Source organism: Bos taurus, chromosome 18 (assembly GCF_002263795.3).
Source record: "Bos taurus isolate L1 Dominette 01449 registration number 42190680 breed Hereford chromosome 18, ARS-UCD2.0, whole genome shotgun sequence".
Taxonomy (NCBI): Eukaryota; Metazoa; Chordata; class Mammalia; order Artiodactyla; family Bovidae; genus Bos; species Bos taurus.
In genome coordinates this window covers 51,317,214-51,344,486 of record NC_037345.1, presented here as the reverse complement: position 1 = coordinate 51,344,486, position 27,273 = coordinate 51,317,214, and the positions used below count along the sequence as shown (strand labels likewise).

The 27,273-nt window shown below is 60.1% G+C and overlaps 2 protein-coding genes across 6 annotated transcripts; one reads left to right on the top strand and one right to left on the bottom strand.

Annotated features, from left to right (window-relative positions):
* Window positions 1-514: 514 nt before the first annotated feature.
* On the top strand, window positions 515-21,132 carry ARHGEF1 (Rho guanine nucleotide exchange factor 1). 5 transcript variants are annotated; one of them, XM_010815120.4, is made up of 31 exons: window positions 515-1,071; window positions 5,634-5,676; window positions 5,771-5,854; window positions 6,727-6,840; window positions 8,968-9,066; window positions 9,329-9,371; window positions 9,626-9,872; window positions 10,508-10,537; window positions 10,822-10,921; window positions 11,082-11,178; window positions 11,260-11,289; window positions 11,529-11,666; window positions 12,585-12,690; window positions 13,285-13,296; window positions 13,876-14,043; window positions 14,295-14,440; window positions 16,244-16,390; window positions 16,703-16,785; window positions 17,032-17,157; window positions 17,246-17,360; window positions 17,486-17,586; window positions 17,677-17,754; window positions 17,990-18,065; window positions 18,166-18,333; window positions 18,858-18,945; window positions 19,093-19,179; window positions 19,532-19,599; window positions 19,691-19,777; window positions 20,159-20,322; window positions 20,403-20,505; window positions 20,767-21,132. In XM_010815120.4, exons 1-30 carry the CDS (start codon window positions 725-727, stop codon window positions 20,484-20,486), a joined length of 3,276 nt encoding a protein of 1,091 aa, XP_010813422.2. In that variant the 5' UTR covers window positions 515-724; the 3' UTR covers window positions 20,487-20,505; window positions 20,767-21,132. The 5 variants fall into 5 exon arrangements, with proteins under 5 accessions (XP_010813422.2, XP_024834880.1, XP_024834882.1 ...); XM_024979112.2 differs by lacking the exon at window positions 13,285-13,296; XM_024979118.2 differs by lacking the exon at window positions 13,285-13,296 and having other exon boundaries at window positions 980-2,295.
* Window positions 21,133-21,800: 668 nt separating this feature from the next.
* On the bottom strand, window positions 21,801-27,005 carry ERFL (ETS repressor factor like). The gene is made up of 5 exons (XM_059877562.1): window positions 26,609-27,005; window positions 23,477-23,711; window positions 22,951-23,146; window positions 22,740-22,857; window positions 21,801-22,338 (listed from the first exon to the last, which is right to left on the bottom strand). Exons 1-5 carry the CDS (start codon window positions 26,880-26,882, stop codon window positions 21,890-21,892), a joined length of 1,272 nt encoding a protein of 423 aa, XP_059733545.1. The 5' UTR covers window positions 26,883-27,005; the 3' UTR covers window positions 21,801-21,889.
* Window positions 27,006-27,273: the final 268 nt, after the last annotated feature.

Genomic DNA, 27,273 nt, shown 5'->3' with positions numbered 1-27,273 from the left:
CAGAGGGGGACACAGCAGGGTCCCAGGTAACCAGTTGTATTCATTTATGTGCATCTGAGTTGCCAAAACACAGTGTACTCTCTGCTGGGACTGGTACCAAATCCTGACCATAGCCACACCTGTTCTCTGCTGCAAGTGGACTTGTAAAAGTGGGATTTGGAGAGCCTGTGGCAGTAAATTGGGGATGGTGGGAAGACCTGGAGGGGATGACAGAGAAGGACAGAGGTACAGTGTGTCTGAGCTACAGAGGGGAGGGAAATTGAGACAGAGATAAGGATGGAGAGACAGAGCGAGTGAACTGAAAGACACCGGGGAGACAGGGCATCAGAAACAGATGCCAGGACAAGACAAAAAGGCAAGAAGGGTCCATTGAAAATGGACATGGAGAGGCTGACCCCTGAGACTCTAGGAAAAGCAACAGATGGGGAAATGACTGATGGGGATGCTGAAAGATCCAGACCCAGCGATGGGGAGAGAAGCCTCTGAGACAGAAAATGACAAAGAGTTTAAAAGACAGCAGGGAGAAGCAGAGGCCCGGGAGCAAGAGGGAAAGACCTCAACGGAGCAAGAGAGTCAGCGACAGAGGCAAAGAGAGGAACACGGACAGAAACACACAGAAGCAAAAACAGAGACCAAGAGACACACAGAGACTCAGAGCAGGGGAGGCGACACGCAGGTGGAGACGGACGCAGGGCCCCCAGCCTCGCCAGGGAGGTGATGGCCGATGTCAGGCAGATCTGAGAAAAGTGGTGCCCGCGCCCTGCGGAGGGACAGACTGACAAAGCCGGGAGAAGCTGGGCGGGGTCCGGGTGGGGCCGATGCCCGCAGGTCCAGGGCGGAGCGGGGAAAGGAGGGCGGGGCCGGCGGCGAGAAGGGGAAGGAAGCGGAGGTGCCGGGCGGGCGCGGGGCGCGGGCAGGAAGCAAGGAGGGGCGGCGGGGCTGGGGCCTCCGGAAAAACGCCCCAACTTCCTGCCCCGCCAGAGCCAGGAAGCGGGAGCCGGGACACCGGGCCCGGGATCGCCGAGCCCGACCTCGGGCGCCCCGCCGGTCACCACCCCGCGCGGACACCAGGTACACCGTCCCTGGCCCCGCCCGGCCTCCCTCCCCTCGGCTGCTAGGGGAAGTGGGGAGGAGGAGGGAGGGGGCTGGGCGCTGCTGGCCTTGGAGGGGCCTCCTACCGGCCCGGCTGAGCCAGCAGCCGCCCATCCCTGGGCCTCAGTTTTTCCATCTGTCAAAGGGGACAAAGAGAGGAGAAGTAATACTTGCTGAGGGCCCGGGAGGTGAGATGAGGGCTGCAAGCCCGGGGTCAAAGCTTCCCAACCGTCCGGCGGAGGATGGATGATCACTCCCATTGCACGGGTGGGGAAACTGAGACCCAGGGAGTAAAACCAACTCGTCCCAGGGCACGCACATCGTGAGACTGAGTGGAGTTGGGATTTGAACTCGCAGGTGCTTTCAGCCAAGCGCCGTCCTCCAAGCCTGCATACTTTAGAGCCACTCAAAAGGAAAAGTGGCAATAGGCCATAGGCTGTCTTGAAGCTGAAAGTTGCAGAACGCGTTTGAAAGCATTTTTTGGAAAGGTCTTTTTCTGGGTTGGGTCAGGAATTATACCCTGGGAAATAGGTTGTAGGGGACAAAAACTGGAGATCGTTCCCCATTGTACAGATGGGAAGACTGAGGCCCGGAGAGAGTTACTTACTTTTTCCGCATGTTAGATGAAAGGATTTTGTTTTGCAGGATTTTGTTTTGCAGCCCCAGCAGAAAGTGTGCGGGGGTGTCTGGGGCGGGGGCACTGCAGGGAGAATTAATGTATAGGCGTTGGGAATTCAAACGGTCCCACGTTGGGGCTGCGAGATAGGACGGGGACCCCAGTCTGGGGGGGGTCGGCTAGGGGTCGGGGCGACTACGTGATCTCGGATTGAACCAACACTGATCTGGGGGCTGGAACTATCCCCGCCTCCAGCCGGGGGGCGGGGGGCAGGGGGCGGGGTCCAGGAGACTGACGGGGGCAGTCGATATACGGAAACGCCAGCCCTCCTAGACAGGCCAGAGCGGCCCTATCTGGCCTGCGTGGCTCAGCGGAGAGCTAGAGCGGCCGGCAAAGAGGAGTAGAGTTTTCTGGGCTGGAGCCCGGCAGGAGCGGGCTAGAACGGCTGGCAGGAGGAGTGGAGCTGGACGCAAAGGCCTACTCCGGGCTGGCTAGAGCGACTCCGAGTCGGGGGTGGGGGAGCCCGAGCCGGCGCGCGGAGGCTTCGGTTCTGGCTGCTGCGGTGCTTCGCCTCCGACCTGGAGCAGGTGAGGGACGCGGCCCCCGGCGGGCGTCAGACCCTGACTCCGCACGTCCTCCCCAGCAACCCTGACCATGCACGCTGCCAAGTCCCGTGTAGGATTTAGGGCCCGTGTACACCCGCCACGTCCTACATACGATTTGGGGCTTGTGTAGACCTGCCACGTTCCATGTAGATCACTAGGTCCTACAGACCCTCTAAGGGGTCCTGATGACCCCGCGTGGATGTGCAGCTCCTTACAGAAGGGGGGTTTCGATACATCAATAGCATCTGCTAGAATCTGGGGCCCTATGGACCGTGGGTCTCGGGGACCACCAACCTCCCCATAGAATTCTGTACCCCTTTTAAATCTCCAGAGGTCCCACACACTGGCTTCTTTCCCTTATGGACTTAACGATCCTGTGTGACTTACGATCCTGTGGCCAGGGATCCTTGTAGACCACCATGTGTCAAACAGAATCCGGGGCCTTAGGCATTCCAAGGACTAACCTTGACTACTCTGTGTTTTAGTTTCTTTAAGGCTCCCAGAGGTTCTTGGAGACCAGGGTCATCCACTCAATATCTTAGAGTCCCTGAACTGTGAGTCACTCAGTCGTGTTCGACTCTTTTCGACCCCGTGGACTGTACAGCCCGCCAGACTTCTCTGTCCATGGAATTCTCCAGGCAAGAATACTGGAGTGGGTAGCTATTCCCTTCTCCAGGGGATCTTCCTGACCCAGGGATTGAACCCGGTCTCCCGCATTGCCGGCAGATTCTTTGTGATCTAAGCCACCAGGAAAGCCTGTTGTAGACACCGAGCCCTGCATAATACCCAGGTGCCCATGTAGTCCTTGCGCATGCCCACTTTGTTCTCGGACCCCCATCGTTAAGGACCTTGTCACCCTGCCCTCATCTCTACAGCCCCATAAACACAGCACCCTCCTGCTGCACCGCAGGCCTTGTCATTTGCCTTTAGATCCATCTGACCGCTTCCACCTATCACTCTCTAACTTTGCAGGACTCCTTCATGACCCATCTTTTAAGGAGCCACCCTCCTCCCCAATCCTCTCTGAGCCCAGGCCTCTGTGGAGTAGCTGAGTCCAGTCTAAACTCCTGCCCAGGCCACAGTGTCCATGTACCCAGACACCATAGGGAGAACTGCTGTGTCTCAGCTTTGATTGAGATTGCAGTTTCCTAAGGTAGGCATGTGGATTCCCCATGCTCTCAAAGCAGCACATTCTGGGAGTTAAATGCATAAACTCTGGAGCCAGCCTGCCTGGGTCAGAATCCTGGCACTGCCTCTTATAAGCTGTGCCTCAGTTTCCTCCTCTGTAAAATGGGAATAGCAGTAATAAGACAACTGCTCAGGGTCACTGAAAGGATTGAGTTTATACCTGTCAAGCACTAATACTGTACTTCATGGCACTTAGTACACATTATGCGTTAGCTATTATTTCCTATTGTGGTGATGAGGAATGAAGGCAGTAATACTTATCAAGTGCATGTTCCGAGGCCTGCCTGGCACCTAAGCATTTGCTCAGATAAACCTTTGTCCTTGCCTTGGCCCTTTTGGAATCACCCCTGCCTCTGTCGAACTTTTTCCACCCACCCCGGAGTGGGATGAGCGTGGACCCTCCGTGTCCATGGTCATGCCTTCCAGCCCAGAAGCTGCAGCTGGTGGCCTGGTGAAGGTTTTCTGACTCGGATGGGAGTAATAATAGCATGGGGCTGCTTGTGGTTATGAGGCTTCAGTGAGTTACTCTGTGAGAAGCACTTAGAGCAGCGCCTAGCACACTGTAAGTGCAGTGTAAGTTCAGCTCTCATAATAAATAATTACTACTATTCTTCTGCCTTGGTTTGCAACTTTATTTATGTGAACATTTAACAATGCTCAGATCTGAAGTCACCCAAGCTTGGATGTTGGACAAACACACTTTATGGAAAAGAATCAAAATGAGGCCAGCTTGGGTGAACCCATAGGATGGCACTTGGACACTCCAGAAGGCATTATTGTTTAATGATCAGAGTCAAAAGGCCGGCTGCCGTTTATTGAGTGCTAGGGAGGAGGCCAGTGGAAGAGGAGAAGGATGGGACACAGGCGACCAGGCGACGAGGGTTATAAATAGCTTTGGGCTGTGGGGAGAACCCACCCCCCCCCCCCCCCCCGCCACCGTGGTACACCCCACCCGTTTCCACAGCTCCTTCCTGCCTGACACACGGGCTCAAGTGGCATTAGTCAGACTAATTAAGAACACCGACGATGTTGGTGGGAAGACACAGGGAGAAGTGGAGATTCTAAGGGAGACAAGATGGGAGAGACAGCGAGAGATGGGAGAGAGAGGCGAGACAGCGAGCGACACGGACAGGTGCGGGGACAGTGGCTGCAGGAACCAGACATGGGGAGACAGAGGCTGCGAAGAGCGAGGAGGGGAGACGGGGAGCAAGAGAAGATAGGGTGGGGCCTCGGCGGATGTGGGGGGAGGGGAGGCAGAGCCGGTGGGAAAAAATGAGCCGGGTCTGAAGGAAGGGAGAGCAAAAATGAAGAATCAGGGAGGAAAGAGGCAAAAGACAGGAGGCAGACTCAAGGGAGAGACAGCCAGGGAGCGGCAGCTGGGGAGAGGCAAGCTGGCAGACAGACAGACGGGACGGGTGGGTGTGGGGTGAGGGAGACAGAGGCACCTGGGGGGATGAGCTATCTGACGGCCGTCCCTTACTTTCTGGGATGGGAGCCGGAAAGATGCCAGGGCCCCGAGGGAGAGAAGTGGCTTCAAGGCCTCTTGGTCCCTGAAGGAGGAGGGTTCGCAGTTTTGTTTTCTTCTGTGGAGAGAGCTGGGGGTTGGGGGATTTGCTATTGTGATTTCCTGTCACAGGAAGTGGGGCTAGTGGGTTCAGAGGCAACATCCTGCCCCAGGCCTGTCGCAGGTCAGAGGCAAGCCCCCACACCCCGGTTATCTCCCTCCCAGCTCCCCTCTAACTTTTCCAACTCTGTTGGCCTGCAAGCCCTGCCCGCCTAGGACCCAACTCCCCAACCCCTCCTCCCTTACTTAGATCCAAGAGCCCCCAGGCCCTTCCTTCATCAGGGGACTCCAAATCGCAGGCTCTTGGGCCACAGCTCTCTCATGGACCCAGGCTCCTGGCCTCCAGCTGCCCCCAACACGCGGCTCCCTGTCCTCGGGCTCCCCGCCCTGGCTGGCCTCTGAAGGGCTCTTTGTCGCCACACAGAGGCCCCATTGAGCTGTGGAGGCCGGGATGGGGGGGAGAGGAGGCTGTTTACTCACCTTCGCACCTGGGCCAGGAATCTGTGAGTAACCGCCCTGCTCTCCCCGCCTCCCTCCCCTCTAACCGCGGCCCCTCCTCTTCCCCCAGCCCGGCAGTGCCCATGGAGGCAGAAGACGTCGCCCGAGGGGCGGTGAGTGGAGAGGGCCGAGGGGTGAGGGAGTTGGGTGGGGGGCGCTGTGCGGCGGGGAGCAATGCGGGCTGAAGCCATCCCTCCCCTTCCACAGGCCCCGGGGCCCCCCCGACCCGGCCTGGCGCCCGTCAGCATCATTGGGGCAGAGGACGAGGATTTTGAGATTGAGTTGAAGACGGTGAGAGGGAGGCGGGCTGGAAAAGCCTCTGTCTCAGGCTCCCCGGGGCCCCAGCCCTCCAGCCCCATGCCCAGCGTCCGCACCGGCTTACACCCTGTTCTCCATCCTCTGATGCTGTCATTCGGCCTTCTGTCTCTACCCATCTCTCTCTCTTTTTTAAAGATGTATTTAGTTTATTTTTTGGTTGTGCTGGGTCTTCATTGCTGAGCTCGGGCCTTCTCTAGTTGTGGCGAGCGGGGACGCAGGGCAGGGATGGGGGGGTCTTCTCTTTGTTGTGGTGCATGGGCTTCTCAACTGCGGTGGCTTCTCTCCTGTTGCAGAGCACAGGCTCTAGGCGCTTGAGGGCTTCAGTAGTTGCTGCACGTGGGCTCAGTAGTTGAGGCGCCCGGGCTTAATTGCTCTGCAGCATGTGGGGTCCTCCCAGACCAGGGATCGAACTGGCATCCCTTGGACTGCAAGGCAGATTCTTAACCACTGGACCACCAGGGAAGCCCCCATATCTCTTTCATCTTCCTAATACCTCCTTCCTCATCCCCTCACCCCATCCTCAGTGCCTCCTTTTGATATTACAGCACAAGCTGTCAGCCGGTTTACTCTGATTGCAGTTTTTATCGCTGCCCACTCCCCGTAATGACAGCTCAGATCCTCGTTCCATCTCTCCTGATTTCTCTCCTCACCACCCACCGTTAGAACATGAAGTCTCATCCATCCTCCCCACCCCCTGACTGGCCACCATCCCAGCAGTGGCATCATCAGCACCCCCACCTCCCAGCTTGGATCCTTTGGGGGAATTGCTGGGGAAGAGGAGCGGGGATCAAGCCCCAAGCCCCTCCTATGCCCCCCTCTGTCTCACTCCCATCCCTGCCCCTCAGAACCCTGAGGAACAAAACAACCAGTTCCAGAACCTGGATCAGGTGAAGCGGCGCCCGGCCCACCTCATGGCCCTCCTGCAGCACGTGGCCATGCAGTTTGAGCCGGGACCCCTGGTGAGGGCGGGGCCGGGGAGGCACGGAGGCGGGGCCGGGGAGGCACGGGGCGGGGCTGGGACCTGCCGCAGTGTTCAGTGCTTTAGGCCCGTGAGGATGTCAGGAGGGTCTGGGAAAGAGACCCAGAGCACATAGCTTGAGAGCCAGGAAGCCAGCCATGGGGCCCAGACAAGGTTGCAGCTGCCAGTGTAAATTTCTGAGCAGAGCAGGGTGCAGTTTCGCAGAGCAACACAGAATCCAGCAACCTGGAGAAAAACCATGCCCCGGCTGCTGTCCCATGCCCATGGCAGCATCACCCGTCAGTGACAGCGCCCTTAGCCCCAGAATCTTAAGTGCTCTGCAGGTGCCTCCAGTCAGTGCTTCAGGGCTGGTGGTTGGGAGAAAGCCAGTAGCCTTTTCGGGCCTAGGCAGCACAGCAGGCCGTGGTCCAGAAACTAGGCGACTGCTACAAGCAGCCCACGAGGCACAGAGGACATAATGGACGCGACAGAAAACTTGTATCAGGCAGAAAATACCGGGGAGCTGTGGATGCAGAGCGTACTCTCTGGGAGATGCCTGCAGAGTCTAGAGAACCCAGCAGGTGGCTTAGGGAGGAAGAAGGCCCAGTGCTGGCTGGAGAAGGCTCTGTGGATTGGGGTCCTGTCCCATGAGGACCCCACACAGTCCAGCATAAGCCGGGAGTTGGGCTTAGACCAGAGCACTGCTCTGTACTGGACGTGGGTCATAGTGTTGGTTGCTCAGTCGTGTCTGACTCTGCGACCCCATAGACTATAGCCCGCTAGGCTCCTCTATCTGTGTAATTCTCTAGGCAAGAATACTGGCATGGATAGCCATTCCCTTCTCCAGGGGATCTTCCCAACCCAGGGATCAAACACAGGTCTCTCACAAAACAGGCAGATTCTTCACCATCTGGAACCACCAGGGAAGCCCCCTCCAGAAAACAAGGAGACTGATGGAAGTAGCAGAAAGGGATGCCTGGGGGTGGCAGGGAGAAGGCTGTATTGACTGACACCAAAGTTTCAGAAACAGGAAATCAGGAAATTGCCAGAAAAGTGCTCCCCCCACCCAGCCTCCCCTAATGCCTGAGGCACTGGCCCTCTGGGCAGAGGAGTCCCCCTGCTGAGCCTGAGTGTTTCTGGAACTTGAGCTCCTGGAACTTAGCCCAGGGATTGTGCTGGTTGCTGTGTCCCTTTCCAGATGTGGAAACTGAGGCCTCGCCAGGGCCAGGGGTGTGACTAACGTGACCCAGATGGCCTTTGGCGTTTTGAGATTTGTCCTCATGTTGTTCTCTCACCTCATTGACTGGTGGAGCGGCCGGGAGATGGTTGTGGTCACCTGGGCTGCTTCCTGTTAGCCTCAGATGGAGTTTTTATTTTTTGGGGGGGTGGGGAGGGGGCAGGCATAGATTACTGGGGCGAGTTCTTAGCCGACTGAGACCATGTCCCTTACCTGATGAGAGTCTGCCAGGAGCCAGGACAGGTTGGAGGCCCCACAGCATTGCCAGTGTCACCCAGCAGAGGGCTCCTCCACAGGCAACCTCAGGGAATGCTTGATGAATGAATGAGTGAGCGAGCGTCACTCGTCCTTCTGTTTATGTGATTAGCCCTGCTGTGCGCTAGGCCTGGAGACACCGATGAATCAGAACCTCCTGGCTGCCACACACACACACACACACACACACACGCCCTTGAGTAACAGTATTGCTTTGCAATGAAGAGTTGCAGAGACAGACTGCCAGAAATGCAATCCCAACTTTGTCAGTTACTAACTGTTTTCTCATTTGCAACACGGGATAATGATGGTCCTCCCCATGGTTGAACAGATTAATGCAGGTAAAGGGTTTGGACAGTGTTGGGATGCACTGAGCCCTCTTAGTATAGCTGGGGGCGGTGTAACAGCAGCTGTTGTTAACAGCAGCAGCAGAGAGAAGACAGACCAAAGAACTATTTCACAGGAGAGAAAATTAAGGGAATGGTGCAGTGGCCCCAGGCAGCTGAGAGGGAGTCAGGTGTGGGGATGGGGGACATCAGGGAGCACTTCCCAGAGGGTTTGCATCCCGAGGCTTTCCAAGGGGCAGTGCAGTTGGGTGGGGCGGGAAGAGGATGGATCACGCTCTGTGTCCCCCAGCTCTGCTGCCTGCATGCGGACATGCTGGGCTCCCTGGGCCCCAAGGAGTTCAAGAAAGCCTTCATCGACTTCTACCACAGCTTCCTGGATAAGCACTCGGTGAGAGACACCGAGGGGGCCCCATCCCCAACCCCCTGGGCAGCCACCCTACTCCTCCCAACCTCCACCCTGCTGAAGGCAGCGTGAAGGGAGCCCTGGCCCGCCTGGTGGGAGACCTCGTGCCAGCCTGGCTCTCCATCTACTGCTCCTCCTGTCAGAGCATCATTCCCACCTGCTGCCTGGGCTACCATCCCTTCATCCCATCACGGCAGCCCCTTTACCGCTGCGTCCTCCCCTTCACTCCATTCTCTCTCCTGAGCAGATTCTACGAGTGATGGTCCCTCCTGCCGTGGCCTTTGAACTTGGTAAGAAGACAAAAGGGGACTTTGGGGTGAGGGAGAGGTCTCTAGCAGGGACCAGGAACCGCCCCCTCCCCCCACCCCCCGGGGTGGGAGGCCACGCTCTCACCATGGTCCTTGGACAGCAGAGATGCCTTCCTGTCTCATGGCCACCCCAGCCCAAGGAAGCATGGCTGTCAGAGTCCAAGGGTGGGCAGGGATAGGGGTGGACTCACGGCCCAGGGAACTGGCCCCCAGCCCGGGCCCTGTTGTCCCCGCAGACCGCACGCGGCCTGACCTCTTTCCTGAGGATCTCCAGCGGCAGTTCGTGCAGGAGGTGGTGCAGAGCCAGCAGGTAGCCGTGGTCCGGCAGCTGGAGGACTTCCGCTCCAAGAAGCTCATGGGCATGACACCCTGGGAGCAGGAGCTGGTCCAGCTGGGGGCCTGGGTGGCGCGGGACCGTGCCAGCTACGAGGCCCGGGAGCGGCACCTGGCTGAGCGGCAACTGACCCACCTGGAGGAGATGCAGTGAGTGGGGCAGGTCTCTCCTTAGCCCAGGGGGCACCCTCTGCTATCCCATCCTCGTCCCATCTGCTTCTGGACTCCCTCTTCAGCTTCAGGGGTCATTTCCATGCATTTGGTTTCCTCTTCTGACTTCTGGGGCCCTTGTGTACACACTTCAGTCATGTCCAATTCTTTGCGACCCCATGGACTGTAGTCCGTCAGGCTTCTCTTGTCCATGGGATTCTCCAGGCAAAAATACTGGAGTGGGTTGCCATGCCCTCCTCCAGGGGCTCTTCCTAACCCAGGGATCAAACCTGTGTCTCTTAACATCTATCTGCATTGCCAGGAAGGTTCTTTACCACTGGTGCCACCTGGGAAGACTTCGAATTTTCACCCATCTGGTTTTGCATCTTCCCTTCCCAGCTTGGGGGTCCCTCCCAGTTCCCAGGTCCCGTCCGTGGTCTTGCATTCAGGCCTGTGCTTTGGGTCCTGCCCTTGCAACTCCCACCACCCCGAGTGAGGGTCTCTCCTCCAGCAGTTGTCCATCCCAGATGCTTCGGCAGAGTGCCCCCGGCCATCCCCTCTTTGAAGGGGACAGTGACCTGTTGTGCTGCGCCCCAGGCTTAGCACATTGGTCACAGACTTCTGTCTTCTTACAGGCACACCATCTCTAACGATGAGGAGAAGAGGTGATGGAAGCAAAGAGGGCAGTGGGGAGTTTGGTGTCATGGGCCCCAGGGAAGGGGGAGTCTACCTGGGGGCCTGGGCGTTGAGCTGCACGCCTGGCCCTGTTCCCTAGAACCTCCTCTCTCTCCCTTTGCTCAGATGCCCAGCAGGAAATGTTGTGGGGCGGGGGTGGGAAGCTGGCGGAGGGGAAGCTGTAGGGGCAGTGGGGTCCCTGCGTCCTTGGGAGCCTGCGCGTCAGTCCGTGTGCCCTCACCGTCCCCTCCCCGTCACCGTCCCCTCCCCACAGCGCCGCCGTGGTCAACGCCATCAGCATGTACATGCGGCACCTTGGGGTGCGGACCAAGAGTGGGGACAAGAAGTCCGGGAGGAACTTCTTTCGGAAAAAGGTGCTTCCCTGAGTGCTTCCCCCAAACCTGGCCTTCTCCTCCCCAGAGAGGGCCTTCCCCACCACCCGCCCCCGGAAGCCTCTGCGCCCCTGAGGTTTGAGCCCTCTGTCAACATTGGTCCAGAAATGCCCAGCTCCCCCTCCCCCGACTCCTTCCCCAGATGATAGGGAACCGGCGGTCAGATGAACCGACCAAGACCAAGAAAGGCCTGAGCAGCTTCCTGGATGCCGCCCGCTGGAACCGGGGAGAGCCCCAGGGTGAGGTGCCCGGCCTTGGCCCTGCCCTGACTTCCCTGTGTTGCCCCCACCTCACGATCCCATCTCTCGTTTCACCCCCAGATTTTCGACACCCGAAGGTCGAAGTTGATGGTAATGGTCCTAAACCTAGAGCATCATCCATCCTGGTGACCTAAGAGGGGAGGTGGGGGGACCCACAAGGTCTGAGGGGAGGAGAGGCAAGGGGCTGGGACTCCTGAGTCCGAGGGTGGAGGAGGGGTCTCCTGGGCGACAGGGAGGACCGAGCACAGCAGCCTCTTAGATCCCCCGGCCCTTGTGGATTTGAGTCGCTTGACTCTCATACTCCATTTTCTCCCTTGATACGTCTCCAGCTGAGAAGCCAGGCCTTACAGAACGTAAGGGAGGTCAGGGGGCGCCTTCCCGGGACCGGAATCTCGGAGGCCCTGGGCAGGACACCCCCGGAGTTTCTCCGCACCTTCTGTCTGGGGACAGCCCTGACCGGGAGCCAGGTGAGTTTCCTGGACCCCACAGCAAAACAGCCCCTTGGTCCTCCGCCTTCCCTGCTCCTTGTCACCAGTGTTACTGATAACCACTTCCTTCCCCTGGTTTACCCTTTCCACGGCTTTCCTCCTAAGCTCTGACCTCTGTCCTGGTGATGGATTTCCCCACCTCCTTGGACTACATTTCCCACCAACCCCCATGGTTTCATTTCCCAGAACCCTTTCTAAGTCCATGGCCGACCAGCCCCCTTAGATGGTGAACCTGGCTGCTCCTTGGAAATGTCTCCCACTCCTTGTGTGACCTCCCCCCAGACAGCCACTTGGCCAGGGCCTGGGTTCAAATCCTGGTTCTGCAATTTACTTGTGTCAGATTTTAGAAGCCTTCCTCTCTCTGAACCTCAGCCTCCTCCCCTCTAAATGGGATACATTCTCTTCCCACAAGTCCCAGTGGAGTGTAGGGAGAATGAATGAATGTGGAGGCATCCAGTCTCCTCTCCAAGTGGGAGACTAGCACCCCAGTTTTGCGACATCTTCACCCACTGGGCCCTGGCCGCCATGTTTTCAGAGCTCTTTCCATCTGTCTGTGTATGTGCTTAGTCACTCAGTCGTGTCCGACTCTTTGCGACCCCATGGACTATACGGTCCAGGGAATTCTCCAGGCCAGAATACTGGAATGGATAGCCTTTCCCTTCTCCAGGGGGTCTTCCCAGCCCAGGGATCGATTCCAGGTCTCCCGCACTGCGGGCAGATTCTTTACCAGCTTCCATCCGTCTGTCCCCCACTAAAATACAGAGCAGCCACGTGGTGCCGGCCAGGCAGTGGATGGCTCAAGGAGTGGAGGCCCCCAGGGTGTAGGGGGGTGTGGGTCTCACCACCACAGGGGCCTTCCAGACAGCCTTGCTTCCCCCCTCAACATTGTCCCCACAGGTGTTGACGCCCTCCTGGAGGTGGGGGACCCGCCCCCACAGGGCCCAGCCAGCCTGGACGCCCCAGCGCCGCTGGAGAGCACGGAGGAGGCTGCCGACACAGAAAGGTGCCCGGAGCTGGGCGTGTTATGGGCGGGGGGCGCGTGTTGGGGGTTGTGCTGCCACTTGGCCTGCCCGTCCCCAGCGAGCCGACTCCACTATGCCCTGCTCCTGCCTCTTTGCCTCCCCTCCCTTCTTCCTCCTCTCTGTCTTTCCTCATCTCTCCCTCCATTCCTTCTTCCTCCCTTTCTCCTTCCCTTCTTCTTCTCCTTCCTTTTTCACTGACTTTTTTTTCTCCTCTCCCCTTGCTCCCTCTTTCTCTCCTTTCCTCCTTCTTCCTCGTCTTCCACTTTACCCCCTCTCAGCTCTTCCTGGCCCCTCTCCCTCTGCCCCTACCACCACCCCATCTTCCATCCATCCCCCCCACCCATTCTTAAGCCTCCAGCCCAGCCTCCTTGCTCCTGCCTCCCAGCGCCCCCTCCCTCCCTCCCCCCAGCCCTCTGTGCTCCATGCCCGGGGGCCCTGTCCCCCTCACAGTTGGGGGGCAGGCTCTGCCCCCTGCCAGTCCTCGTGCTGCTGCTTTGGGGACCCTGTGGTGGGTGGGGGAGGTGAGTCGGGTTCCCTCTGGGTCCACCTCTGACCCTGTCCCCCTCTCTCCCCAGAAAGTGGAAGAGGTGGGTGCCTGGGCCCTGGGTAGGGGGAGGGCTAGCCCCTCCCCCATTTCTCCCAGCCCCTCCCCTCCCCCCAGGGGCCACCCCTTCCCCTACACCCCTGTGAGGGGTGGGTGGGGACACCACCCTCCCAGCCGAAGAGCTAAGTATTGAAACCCCCCTCCCCGCCTCGCCTCCTGGCTCTGCCCCCCATCCCCCTGCCTCAGGGAAGGGAGGGGGCAGTCCTTCGCTCCCTACTGGGTTCCCTGTCCCTGACCCTCCCCGGCCAGTTTCAGTATCCCTTCTGACCACCCCCCACTGCCCCTGCACCCCAAAGTTACACTGGTCCTTCTGACTCTCTCCTCTCTTCTGTTGCATGTTTGATCCCTGTGCTGGTCTCCCCTCTGTCTCCCCCTGTCCTGGTGTCTCCCCGTCTCTCCCTGTCCTGGTCTCCCCCCGTCTCCCCCTGTCCTGGTCTCCCCCATCTCTCCCTGTCCTGGTCTCTCCCTGTCTCTCCCTGTCCTGGTCTCCCCCATCTCTCCCTGTCCTGGTCTCTCCCTGTATCTGTCCGGGCCTGACTCTGTCCTTGGCCTCGGGGTCCAGGCTGTCAGGGCGTCTGGGGCGCTCAGAGAGCCTGCGGGTGAGTGACCGCCGCCGGCCTTCCCGGGGTAGCCTCGGGGCTAAGGGCCGGGGTGGGGGCCGCTCCCGGAGCGACGTGGACATGGACCCCAGCTCCGCCACGGCCGTGCTTGGCCCTACCCGACGAGCCACGTACGTCACTGCCCCCCCCTTCCATCCACCAAGGCAGCCTGGAGAGTCAGGGAGGCTGGGGTGGGGGATATCAGATACTGAGGTCACTGTGGGCCTCCAGTGGTCACAGGAGAGGGGTGAGTGGCTGCTTTCCAGAGATCTGGGGGCTGGTCCGCAGCTTGGGCCACCCTAGGGGATGGGTGTGGAAGGAGTCAAAGGCTCTTTCCTGGGATGCCCTGAGCCGGGGACCTGACGAGGCCTCTGTCCCACAGCCCGGAGCCTGGAGATGAGGGAGAGCCGGGCCGCTCAGGACTGGAGCTGGAACCAGAGGAGCCGCCTGGCTGGCGAGAGCTTGTCCCCCAGGACATTCTGCACAGCCTGCCCAAGAGCCAGGTGAAGCGGCAGGAGGTCATCAGCGGTGAGTGCCACCCCCTTCAGCCCACTGTGGCTGAGGACACAGCCCACCTCTGGCAAAGACAGATGCAGGGGGATGGCCATCTAGGTGTTGCTTACACCAGAGCTTGAAGGCCGCCCAGTTCCTCAGAGGGCCGTTTGTTAGCTAAATTGGAACATCTCAGGGAACGAATGGGAAGGCAGCTGCTGGAAGTGACATTTCCAAGGAATGATTTTGTTTTGACCATGCTGCACGGCATTGGGATCTTAGTTCCCTGACCAGGGATTGAACCCACACTCTCTCCCTGCAGTGGAAGCACAGAATCCTAACCACTGGGCCACCAGGGAAATCCTCTCTAAATAATTTTTTATAGTGCGGGACAGTGTTGACGTGAACAGCCAGAAACGGTCTATAAAAGTTGCATTTCAGGCATAAGCCTTTGTCTCCTTGTTTGTGAAACGTGGGCAGTGATAACTCCTCTCTTAAAAGCCCCACAGAGATGAAGATGAGATGATTCGTGCATTCAGCACAGTGATGGGTCCAGGGTCAGAGCATTTAGCTGTGACTGCTGTTACGACTATGATCTTAAGCACTCGGGAGAAAAAGATTCCCACCCAGAAAAGTTTGGGAAGATAATATATTATTAGCAATGCTTGCTTCTGAGCTGAGAGATACCATTTTTGTCTTAATTCTTCCCTGTGATTTCAAATTGTGTCTGTGTTGAGGGAGGTTTGCCAGATGTAGAGTGTTTTGGGAAGCTCATTTGGAAGTTAACTTACAGATTATTTAATGGTTGAGAAGGATTCTCATTCAGAAGTTTTAAGGCAGTGGATAGATGCCCTTTGGGTCACAGATCCTTCTGAGAGTAATAGTCAAAACATTCCCAGTGCCATCTGATAGAACCTTCTGGAATGATGGTAACATGCAATAAATATCTGTACTTTCCAACATGGTAACCACCAGCCACATAACAGCTGTTGAGCATCTAAAGCCCAACTGAGAGCTGAATTGTGCATTATATTTCATTTTAATTAAGCAAAGTTTAGAGTTATTGGCATGGCTAGTGGCTGCCATGTTGGACAGCATGGCAGTTTCTTTCACCAGAAATACATGCATACTTAACATACAAAATCATGCATTTAGTCTCTGGGGATTTTGGGGATCCCTGGAACTCGGGCATGCACCCCCCGGAGGCCCCTGGATCCCAGGCCATCAACCTGTCAGAGTCATTGTACCAGAAACAGCCTGAGAAACTTGCTGGATGGTTAGACTTGAAACGCAGCTGCATGCAGTAAGGCGACCAACTTGTCCCCAATTTGCCTGGGACTGTCCTGGTTTGGGGACTTCCCAGGTGGTGCAGTTGGTAAATAATCTGCCTGCCAGTGCAGGAGATGCCGGAGACACGGGTTCGATTCTTGGGTTGGGAAAATCCCGTGGAGGAGGAAATGGCAACCTACTCCAATATTCTTGCCTGGGAAATCCCATGGGTGGAGGAGCCTTGTGGGCTACAGTCCATGGGGTCACAGAGAGTCAGACGTGACTGAGCGTGCATGCCCACACGACCTAGTTAGCGCTGAAAACCTCATGTCCTGGGAAACCCATGGTATGGGGCAAACCGGGACTACTGGTCCCCTTGGCTGCAGCCGCCGTAGGAGAAAGGCAGTGGCGTGGAGGACTTCTCAGAGGCTACTTCAGGGGCGAATGCTCCACCCAGAGTCATCCTTGTGCCATCCCCTCCCCAGCCTGCCTCTGAGACGGCCCCCCTACACCCCCGGAGTCTGCATGCTCGCCAACCCCAACTGTTCCTTCTGTCCACTGTCCCCGCAGAGCTCCTGGTGACGGAGGCTGCCCATGTGCGCATGCTCCGCGTGCTCCACGACGTCTTCTACCAGCCCATAGCGGACGGGGGCTTCTACTCCCAGGAGGAGCTCCAGAACATCTTCCCCAGCCTGGACGAGCTCATCGAGGTGCATTGTGAGTGCGGGGCTGTGGCCCTCCCATTGTCCCACCTGCCAGCTCTCTGTTCCGTTGCCTTGCTGTTGACCCCGGGCAGCCTCTGGTCTAGCACTGGGGAGGGCCACACCCCAGATGCCCAGAGTTCACCTCCTAGGGACACATCATCAACAGGCATGGGGCAGGGAGTCGGGGGCGGGGGGCGGTCACCGGCCCCAAGGATCCGACACATCCACCTGCAGTCCAACCCCCCACCCCCCAGTACCAGACCAGCTCTGCATCCAATCTCGAGGACCCTGACGGAGCACCGCCTTTCGTCTCTGCTCCCTACAGCCCTATTCCTTGATTCCCTGATGAAGCGGAGGCAGGACAGTGGCTACCTCATCAAGGAGATCGGAGATGTGCTGCTGGCCCGGGTGAGAGAGCCCAGCCCAGGCACCGCCTACTTGCCCCTCCCCTCCCCTCCACTGCCCCGCCCCCTCCGCTGCCCCGCCCCTCCACTCCATCGCCCCGCCCCTCCCCGCCCCCTCCTCCTGGCTGGGGACCTGGAACCCAGGCCCAGGGTCTCAACCTTACCCGCCTCCAAGCCCCAGGGGTCTGGGCCTCTAGCCATGTCCTCCATCCCACCTGAGACACCCTCCTTGGCCTGCCTCTCGCTGTAGTTCGATGGTGCCGAGGGCTCGTGGTTCCAGAAAATCTCCTCCCGCTTCTGTAGCCGCCAGTCGTTCGCCTTAGAGCAGCTCAAAGCCAAACAGCGCAAGGAGCCCCGGTTCTGTACCTTCGTGCAGGTGAGGTGGGGTGGGAGGTGGTCTGGGCCCCAGGGTCCCCGGAGAGGGGGGCCGGCGTCCTGGTGTCTCAGCGCTGCTGTTCTTGCAGGAGGCCGAGAGCCGGCCCCGGTGCCGCCGGCTGCAGCTGAAGGACATGATCCCCACCGAGATGCAGCGTCTGACCAAGTACCCACTGCTTCTGCAGAGCATCGAGCAGAACACAGGTAGAGACAGCAGCCCCGCTCCGTCCTGGCGGACCCTGGCTTTCTGGCCTCCAGCCTTAGCCTTGGGACCTGGAGCTTCCAGGGTTGGGGTTCACCCCTGGCCCGGTCTCCCCCTTTGCCCACAGAAGAGCCGGTGGAACGGGAGAAAGTGGAGCGGGCAGCCGAGTGCTGCCGGGAAATTCTGCAACACGTCAACCTTGCCGTGCGGGACATGGAGGACCTGCTGGTGAGCCAGACAGGGCCCTGGGCCAGGGCGGTGGGGTGTGCGTATGCAGGGGTCCGTGGAAGCCAGTGACCCTCCCTTCCCTGCCCCTAGCGGCTCAAAGATTATCAGAGGCGTCTGGATTTGACCCACCTGCGGCAGAGCAACGACCCCATGCTGAGCGAGTTCAAGGTGCCCTCCCCGCTCCCCTCCCCTCCTCTCTGCTCCCCTCCCCTCCTCTCTGCCCACGCTCAGCATTCCCTGATAGCTCACCCAGGAAGCAAGAGGGGCCCCTCAGCTCTGACCCCACCCCCCTTATCTCCCAGCGGGGAATGAGCTGACCTGACCAACCCCCCGTGGTCATCCCCACCTTCTCCCACCCCACCATCGTCTTCACCGGCCATCACCCCTTCCTTCCTGCCTCCAGAACCTAGACATCACCAAGAAGAGGTTGATCTACGAGGGCCCACTGACGTGGCGGGTGACGAAGGACAAGGCTGTGGGTGAGCGCCAGGGCAGGCAGCGAGCAGGGCGGGGATGGGGGGGGCGCCTCAGGGCCAGGGTGTCAGGTGGGGGTGCTGAGCCCTGCCCCCCAACCCGCAGAGGTCCACGTGCTGCTGCTGGATGACCTGCTGCTGCTGCTTCAGCGCCAGGACGAGCGGTTCTTGCTTAAGTCGCACAGCCGGACGCTGACGCCCACGCCCGATGGCAAGACCATGCTGCGGCCAGTGCTGCGGCTCACCTCCGCCATGACCCGCGAGGTGGCCACCGGTGAGGCCCCAGGCACGGCCGTTCCCAGGATGGCGGAGGAACCCTCCGAAGAGCTGGGCGCGCATGCTCTGCGCCCAGGGGCGGTGGGGGCGGGGGAGGGATGGAGGTGGGTGGCTGGCAGCCCTGAGGCTGAGGCTGGGAGGGGGGACCCTGGACAGGACACGGCCGGGGTGCCAGGCTGGCTTGTGGATTTTATTAAGTTAAATGGGAAACTGCCCCCAGGTGTTTGCACAGAAGAGCTGCCAGTTTTAAGCAGTATTTTGAAAAAAATGCCCTGATTGCCTCTTGGGAGCTATAGGGAGCAGGAATTGAAACCTGGTGGGGCCATGATGGTGGGAGTGGTCCTGCAAGTCTTGTAGGTAGAGCAGACAGGGGACTTATTTCCTGATTAGATGAGGGAGGTCTCCGGAGGGGTGACAGAGTGAGTGAGTTGAATCCTGGGAGCCCTAAGGTCATGGGGGACTTCCCCAGGGGCACATTGGGGTGACCCTGGCTTTGAGTCTCGCTTTTCCCTCCCCCTGCAGATCACAAAGCCTTCTATGTCATTTTTACCTGGGACCAGGAGGCCCAGATATACGAGCTGGTGGCGCAGACGGTGTCTGAGCGGAGGATGTGAGCGGGGTCTGGGTTCCTGGAGCGGGTGGAGGAGGATGAGGAGGAGGCCCGGGCCCCAGGGCCTCTGGGGACAGGGAGGGGAGGAATGTCCTGGCCCAGGGTTTGGGGGCTCTGACAGCCCAGGGGTCTGGCCTGTCTCCTCAGCTGGTGTACCCTGATCACCGAGACCGCTGGATGCCTGAAGGTCCCCTCCCGCACCTCCCGACCCAAACACCGGCCCGGCCCCAGCAGGTGAGGGGGCCAGGAGAGGGAACTAGAGGTCAAGGGGCAGCCTCCCCGTGTGTCCCCAGAACCCGAGCTCCAGCCCAGTCTCCATGTGCGTGCATGTGCACGTGTGTGTCTGTGTGCATGCATGTGAAGGTGTGTGCACGTGTACACCCACCCCACCATGGCCCATCTGTCTCCAATCCAGGCCTCTCTGTCTTCCACTGGCCAAGCCTCTCTGTCTCCCTGTCTCCCAAATTCGACCTCTGTCTCTATCTCCGGACCTCCCTGCCTTCCCCACCTCCAGCTCCCTGTCTCCCTGCCCCTGCTGCCCACCAGGGCCAGGGCAGTGGGGTCACCCGGCACTTGCTCCCCCCAGCACTCGTGAACCCCTGCTTAGCAGCTCCGAAAACGGCAATGGCAGCCGAGAGATGCCCCCGGCAGATGGTGAGCCTTGATAGAGCGGCAGTGAATGGGGGTGGGGGGCTCCACAGGAAGCCTGGCAGGATCTGAGCCCCCTCTCCGCTCCCCGACCCAGGCCGGATGGAGAGACTCTTCAACTCCCTCCTGCCCTTCTGCAGACAAGGCCTCGAGGGCCAGCTCGCCGCCAAGGCCCTTCAGAAAGGTAGCTCAGCCCCACCTGCGCAGGGCGGCCACCGCCTGCCCCGACACTGCTTTCCCACCTGCCTATGCTCAGGTGCCGGAAGCAAGCCCACCAGTCCACCACATGCACAGCCCATGCTGCACCACCGTCCTTGGTGGCCCCAAGTTCCTTCGCCTCCTGCAGCCCCTATCCCTTCCTGACCTTCAGTTCAGCTTCTCCCCAGGTGCCCTCCCCCTCAGCCCCAGCTTCACACCCCTGCACCCCTCCTCACATACCCCAGCCCCTTCCTCAGGTCTGACTAACCAGAAGCTCCTTCCCACCATAGGCCCACACCCATCCCCAGCTACATCTCCCAGCCCTCGCCCCCCGCACCTCTGACTCTGTCCCCTCACCCCTGTCCAGTGCTGACCCTGAAACAGCTCCTGTTGCCTTCGGAGGAAGACAGCGGGGCAGGGCCTCCCCTCGAAGGGGATGGGGTCCCGGGGGGCAGCCCCTTGAGCCCAACGCAGCCCCAGGAAATTCGGGAGGAGCTGCTCAGCCTGGAGGAGACCATTAAACAGCTAGAGGTGGTGTGGCCTGGGGGTGGGAGCAGGGAGGAAGGGGCTAAGTGGAGGAGCCCTTCTCACTGATGATCCCCCAAAACCAGGAGGTGGAGGAGGAATTTTGCCGCCTGAGACTCCTCCTGTCTCAGCTTGGGGAGAACACCGTCCCCCAGTCTGGCTGTACCTGAGGCCCCCTGCCCCAGGCAGGTGAGTGAGGGACCAGGGGAGCCGGGCACAGGCCAAAGAGGAAGCGCCCGAGTGGCCCCATCAGATGCTAACAGCTGCACAGTCCCGTCCATTTCTCTCCCTCCATCTTTGATTTTCTGCATCTCCCCACTCCGCCTCCTGTCTTCATCTCTGTTTCTCTGGCTCTTCTGTGCTGCTTCCCCACCCTCCCTTCCACCCTATCCGTCTCTCTCCATCTCTCCCCCCATCTCCCTTTTGCTCCTGCCTCTCCTCTGCCCCCAGGCGTTTCGCAAGAAGGAGCGGGCCACCCACCACTGCAGGACCTGACTACCCAGCGTCTCCAACCCCAGGGGCCTGAGGAGAGGGAGCCAGGCTGCCCCAGGCCACGCCTTGGGGGAGTTGGGGGTGCCCAGATGGGATCACTGCCCCCCCGCCACCTCCCACTGGCTTCGGTCTTCTCTCCCTCCTGCTTGGGGGACTCAGGGCTTCATTCCGGGGGGGCACCACCTGGCCCCCATTCCTGGGCCATCTCAGTATTGCCTGGGTGGGGGGGTGGCCAGGCCCTCCAACCCCCACCCCTCAAGTGCCTTTGCTCTGTTTTTATATCCTGAATTGGAGGTTTATTTTTTAATATATATTATCTAAGGAGAGGTCTGAGTGTGTGAGGGCGGGGAAGGGCCCCAGAATGGCGTCTGGAAACCGCTCCCCCCCAAGACTGTCTGGCATTGCTTCCTCCATCTGTCCCACTGCGTCGCCTCTGCGTTCATCAGATTCCGTGTCTTAATGTTGACTCCCCAGGGCCAGCCCCCCGACACACACACCCCTCGTGGCCCCCACTCCCAAGCCCCCTTGGTCACCCACGACGATGCTGGGCATCCAGCATCTCACACTTCTTTCTGTTCGTTTATTTTTGTAGTAAATCTCTGGGGTTGGCTGATGGGGGTTGGGGGGAGAGGGGGCCCTCCTGGGTGGGGGCTGGGGGCGGGGTTATTGCTCTGAGCTCCCTGTCCCCAGGGGGCCTGTGGGCAGGGGTGGGGGGCGGGCGTCAGCACTGGGGCCGGCACGGGGGAGACAAGGCCGCACAAACACTCAGGTCACAGCACAGGGGCAGGTGGGCAGGGGGGAGGCTGGGCGCCATATTGCACTTCAGGAGAGGGGGGTCAGGCGGGGACCCCCCCGCTCACACTGGAGCCTGGGGAGGAGGCTGGAGGTCATCGTGTCCCCTCCCCTCGCTGGAGAGGGGAGGTGACACCCCCCAGTCTGGGGCTGGGGAAGAAGCCTGGGGCAGCCATGCGCCCAGGCCCAGCCTCCGGCAGGACATCAAGGGCAGACCAGACCATGGAAGAGGCCCCGCGGGCGGCTGCCCTGGTCTCTGCCCCGGCAGAATCCATCTCCCCGCAGCGGCTCAGCTGCCGACCCCGCCTTTGCCCGCCTTGGCCTTGGGGGGCACGGGGAGGCCCTCGTCGCCGTCACTGTCAGAGCTGCAGCCACTGACGTCGGTGATCTCCAGCTCTGAGTCGCTGTCCTCCTTCCCGCCCAGCGCAGCCTCTGGACCCCCGGCCCCCGGTAGCGCCAGGCGCTGGGCCACAGCCAGGCCCGCGGGGCGCTCCGGGCCTAGGCCCTCCCCAGTGGCGGCCAGCAGGGGCGTGGCGGTGGGGCCGCCCCCTGCCCCTGCCGAGGGCAGGTGGCCCAGAGAACTGGCCAGGGGGTTGGGGTAGAAGTGTGGTGGGTAGAGAGGCGGGGGCAGCTTGGGGAAGGGGCCAGTGAGGTATGGGCTGAAGTTCCAGGGGTGCTCAGGGAAGGCGCGGCTGAAGTGCCCCAGCAGGCCAGGGGGCTTGGAATAGCCAGTGGCACCTGGGGAGAAGGTGATGGGCACAGGGGGTCAGGTAGACTGGGTCATTCCTTCCTGCCGTGTTCCACCTGATTTCTCCCATCGTCCTCCCACACAGCATCTCCCACCCTCACGTGGCTCCCCTCATTTCCACGTCCCTGCCTGCCTCCCATTCATTTAGTGCCCCCCAAAGCTCTGCTGTCAGCCTGACCCCTTCTCCAGCTGCCCTCCTCTCTGCTCCACCTCGCTCACGTCCTCTGACTTCTAGACGCGCATGTGCACACATGCGCACACACAGCCTCACCCAGGGCCTCCTTCCAGCGTCCTGGCTTCTCCCCCTTCTATTTTTGCCCATCTTCTTCCCTCACACACGTACAGCATGCCTGCCCACCCCGGGGGCACCCCTGGACTCCCAGGCCCTTACCAGAGCCCAGGAATGGGAAAGGGCTGTCTAGACGCAGTTTGTCTGTCTCGGGGGTGAAAAGGGGTGCCCGGGCCCCCGGCTCTCCCAGGCGTGGAGCAGAAAACAGGGTCTGCAGGGTCTAGAGAGGGAGGTGAGGGAATAGGTACCGCTCAGACAGGCTGCCCCCTCCCCAGGAGGTTCAGGGCTTGGGGACCCCAAGATCCAAACTCACCTCAGGGGTGAGGGGAGGAGCATCTGGGCCAGGGGCTCCCCCAAAGGGACCAGGGGTCAGCAGAAGCGGGGAGCCCGTGGTGGCAGCCGCCACGTCCAACAACGGGTAATTGACGAGCACAACTTTGCTGAAATTGAACTTGTAGGTGAACCTCTTCCCTTTGGTCTTGTGGAGAATCCGCTTGTTGTAGTAGTAGCTGTGAGCAGAGGGAGGACACTGATGCAGAGATGAAGGCAGAGCCCCCAACACTTGCTTGGCGCCCAGCACAGAACACAACAGCTTGGGGAAACTGAAGCCAGAGTCACAGGGCCAGGCAGGGGCTAGGATCCTGCCCTGTGTGGCTCTGAAGTCCAGGGCTTTGGTCCTTCACTCACAAGTGGATACTTATGGTAGCTACAGGCACAGAGCCCTGTGCGCTGGGATCCCATACGATTCTGCCCCCAGGAAATTGAGGGAAAGCCCCCAGGGGACAGGGCCCCAGAGGGACAGTGAGGGGAGCAGGACAAGGTCCCCAGCCCCTCCTCACCGCAGAGCCCGGCTCAGCTTGTCATAATTCATGTGAGGCTTGCACTTCCGGATGCCCCAGAGCCGAGCCACCTCGTCGGGGTCCTTGATGACGAACTCCCCATAGTCCCCTTGCCAGGCGATGACACCCTGGTACTCCTCTTTCTGCAGCAGCTCCAGGATAAAGTGCCACAGCTGGATCTGCCTGGAGCCGGGGGACGACTCCGGCTTGTAGGCCCAATCCGGGAAGGCAAAGCCTGGGGATGGGAGGCAGGGAAGTGGCCCCAGGTCAGTGCGCCGAGTCGGGGGCTCGGGGGACCAGGAGGCATCCCCCTCTCCCCTGACCCCTGGTCTCTAGTGAGCAGCCTCAGGCATCTTTGGGGAGCATCTCCACATCTCCCACTCTCCGCACCCCACTTGGTGTCCAGTCCCCAGACTGTCCAAACAGAGGGGGAGACCTCATTGTCTGGGGGCCCTGGGTTGGCACTTGCAGCCCAACTCCTGCCTTGGCACAGCTGGGCTGGAGGGTGGCAGGGACCAGATTCCCCTGTCCTTGATGTTGGGGAGGGTCTGGGAGGGGCTTGCAGGAAAGGGCACGCCCTCCACTGCGTTCTCCCTGCACTGCCCCAGCCTGGTCCTGCCAGCCCTGAGGTCTGATCTCTTGTGTACTCTGAATGGCCTCTGATTCCTGCTATCTCTTCTCCCTGTCCCTTGTCCATCTCTCCCCGAAGTTCACCACCCTGCACCCCTCCGCCGCCCCTGCTGACCTCACCCTGGAACATCCAGGCTGGGCCTGCGTACACATGCGCCTCCGTACCCGTCCGTATATTTATACCTGTCACTTCCCTGTGTCCCTGCCCTGCCTCTGTGCCATGTCCGTCTGAGAGTATGTGTGTGTGCAGATGCCCACAGCACACAGCCTGTCACACAGACATCCGCTCACCCTCGAGGGACCCCCCGGCTGTATCAGAGAGCCACACTCCCGCCGGAGCATGACACTACAAACGTGCCACCAAGGCATTCACACCAGGCACACACAATTGCAAACATCTCAGGCCCCTGAGCGCTGGGACCCGCGAACAACGCAACTGTGATGAGAAGACACAGAACCCCAAACGCCCACATGAAGCACCCTGTGGTGGAGACCGTGAGTGCTACGCCAAGACGCATGTGTCACCCTTACAGTCACACCCTCGTGACACCCTAACAGTAGAGCACCCCCTCATCCCACCCCTGCCACAGACATCCAGCTCTTTTTTTTTTTTGGTTGCCTCCTGAGATCCCTAGTTCCCAACGAGGGACTGAACCCACGCCCCCTGCAGTGGAAGCTCAGATTCTTAACCACTGGACCTCCAGGGAAGTCCCACAACCAACTCTTAGCATCCACAGCTCCAATGAGCACCCTGCACCCCAGTGTCCAGACATACAGATGCTAGGTGGAGACCGAGGGGCTCTCCCACCCCTGTATCTCACCGCCCACCCACAAGGCTCCAGGCCCTGGGTCCCACTTCCGTGCCACAGCCTCTGTCCCCGTCCCCCTCCTCAGAGACCCCAGACCCAGGCATGAAAACAGAAGGCAGAATTAGCCTACAATCTGCAGGAAAGGAGGGTGGTTGGGGTGGCAGGGTCAGGGTCTCTGAGCTGGGAGACTGTTGGTATCCACTTGCTGGTGTGGTCCCAGGCAGTTCCTTGCCCTCTCTGGTTTGTTAGAATTTCAGGGATGAGGCAAGGAGAAGCAGGGTCCCAGCCAGGCTGCCCAGGGTCTGCCCGAGGCTGGGGAAGGCCAGGCAGTTTCCTCCCTAAAGAGAATTTCTCTCTCAACTCCGTCTGGGGTTTTTCTCATCTAAGAAGACAGCCGAATGAATCAACAACACATGAGCTCTGGCCCATTTCACACCCGGAACATGTCCCAGCGACTGTATCACACAGACACGCCCAATGACCCCGAAGATGACAACATGCAGACACACACCCCGGCCTGTCCTCCACGCGTGTTCTCGGGTGTGCTATACGTGCCGACACAATGAGAGGCAGGAGGACCCACAATCTCGGCACACAGACACACACGCACATCAAGACAACACAGCCCCCAGTGCACAGCCACTCTCAGTGACACACGGAACCAGCCCCACGCCCCAAACACAGACACAGCCCCTGACACAGAGGCCTGGGGGACCACCCATCCACCCACGCAACCCAAAATGCAGCGAGATTAGACCTCCGTTTGGTTCAGAATGCCACACGCCACGGAAGGAGCAGTCAAAGGCTTTTTGCCTACTGAGGCGAGCTGGCAGACAACCCGCCCCCGCCAACCCGGAATTGTGGACACTCCGAGTCCCAAAGACACACAACACACTCAGTCTGGAGACACGCTCAGGTGACCTCGGACGTGCACGGACAAGCAGGCAGAACCAGTTCAACAAAGAGATGGACGCACACTTCCCCAGTGCGACCCGTTCTTCTTGGAGGGTGACACAGAGACACACCAGGATCCTAAATAACCAGCACGGAGTCTTCTCACCTCTCACTCTGTCTCGTGGTGTACACACACACACACACACACCTCTCCCTCTCTCTCTCACTGCCCATCTGTGGAGCGTGTGACTTGGACCTAGATGCATGTCCAGATCCTACTGTCGTCCACATCCCTGGTCTGGGTGTCCACTTCCAAGCAAACCGTCCTCTTTCCTGTTCCAGCTGGTTGGGCCGCGCCTCCGTGTTCCCCTGCCTGGGTCTGCCCACTTGCCCACCAGCGCCTGATCTAGTGCCCCCTCTCGTCCCCGGCCCTGCGCCATCAGCGCCCGTCTGTCTCAAGTCTCCCTGCTCCTCTGCCCGCAGGTCCTGGGTGGAAGCAGACTGCGGCCGGCCGAGACCCCAGGTCTTCAGGCCCCGGCATCCTTGTCCCACTCAGACCTCCACACCTCACCTGTCCTCCAAAAGACCCTCATGTCCCAGCAGGCAGGTGGCAGGGACATCTGGCCGTGAAGTTTTTAGTCAAGTTTTTCATTAAGGGGTTGGATTCAGGCGACTCTGACCGAGACCCCAGACCCCGGGCAGAAGGAGGAAAGACAGTGAGAGATGCAGAAAGGAGGGGCCAGGGGACTGGGAAGGCCCCAGGGCTGAGGAAACGGTGGGGCAGGTCTGGGCCAGTTACCAGGGGTCCAGAGAGCCGGCAGGGCGGGTGGGGCGAAGAGAAGGTCGGAGACGCAGCTACAGTCCATGTTGGAGCCAGCCCTGTAGAGAGGCCAGACAGACAGATGGATGAGGACAGGATGGAGCAAGCAAGAGAGACAGACCCAAGTCAGTTGGGGGCTGGCACTGCAAGGGGACGTCCCCCTCCACCCACCCAGGCCCCAGCCGCCCTCACCCCTTGCATCCTGACCCCCTCCTCCCCCTGCAGGCACCTCTCTGCCCGCTGGTCCCATCATTCCCAGTCCCTCTCCCGGCCCTGCGCCCGGTCCTTCCCTCCCGGCCAGTCCTCCCGGCAGCCTCCCCTTCCTCTGTGCCTTACCACTAACCGCGGGCTCCCAGCCTCCCTCCGCGCTCCTCGCCACTCACTCACTCACACTCCCGGCTCACACTCGCGCCCCGCACCACCCCGCACCGTCTCTGCCGCTGTCTCTCCATCCCTCGCCTCGCGCCTGACCTCTCGGGGTCCGTCTCTGCGTCTCGGGCTCTCCCTCGGTCTCCCTCTGTGGCTGTCCCCGGTCTGTCCCGCTCCCCACCTCTGCGCCCCCACCTCCACTCCGCCCGGCTGGCCCCGGGGCTGGCTGGTCCAGCTCGCGCACCGCCCCGCACTCTCATCTGTCCGCCCAGAGC

Bases quoted from the DNA above. Each gene is read 5' to 3' on its own strand.
- ARHGEF1 (XM_010815120.4), top strand. From the start codon at position 725: ATGTCAGGCAGATCTGAGAAAAGTGGTGCCCGCGCCCTGCGGAGGGAC. The intron at 9,873-10,507 runs GTGAGTGGGGCA...GTCTTCTTACAG, and splicing joins ACCCACCTGGAGGAGATGCA to GCACACCATCTCTAACGATG. The intron at 11,290-11,528 runs GTAATGGTCCTA...ATACGTCTCCAG, and splicing joins CCCGAAGGTCGAAGTTGATG to CTGAGAAGCCAGGCCTTACA.
- ERFL (XM_059877562.1), bottom strand. From the start codon at position 26,882: ATGATGGGACCAGCGGGCAGAGAGGTGCCTGCAGGGGGAGGAGGGGGT. The intron at 22,858-22,950 runs GTGAGTTTGGAT...CTCCCTCTCTAG, and splicing joins CTCCTCCCCTCACCCCTGAG to ACCCTGCAGACCCTGTTTTC. The intron at 22,339-22,739 runs GTAAGGGCCTGG...CCTTCTCCCCAG, and splicing joins TTTCCCATTCCTGGGCTCTG to GTGCCACTGGCTATTCCAAG.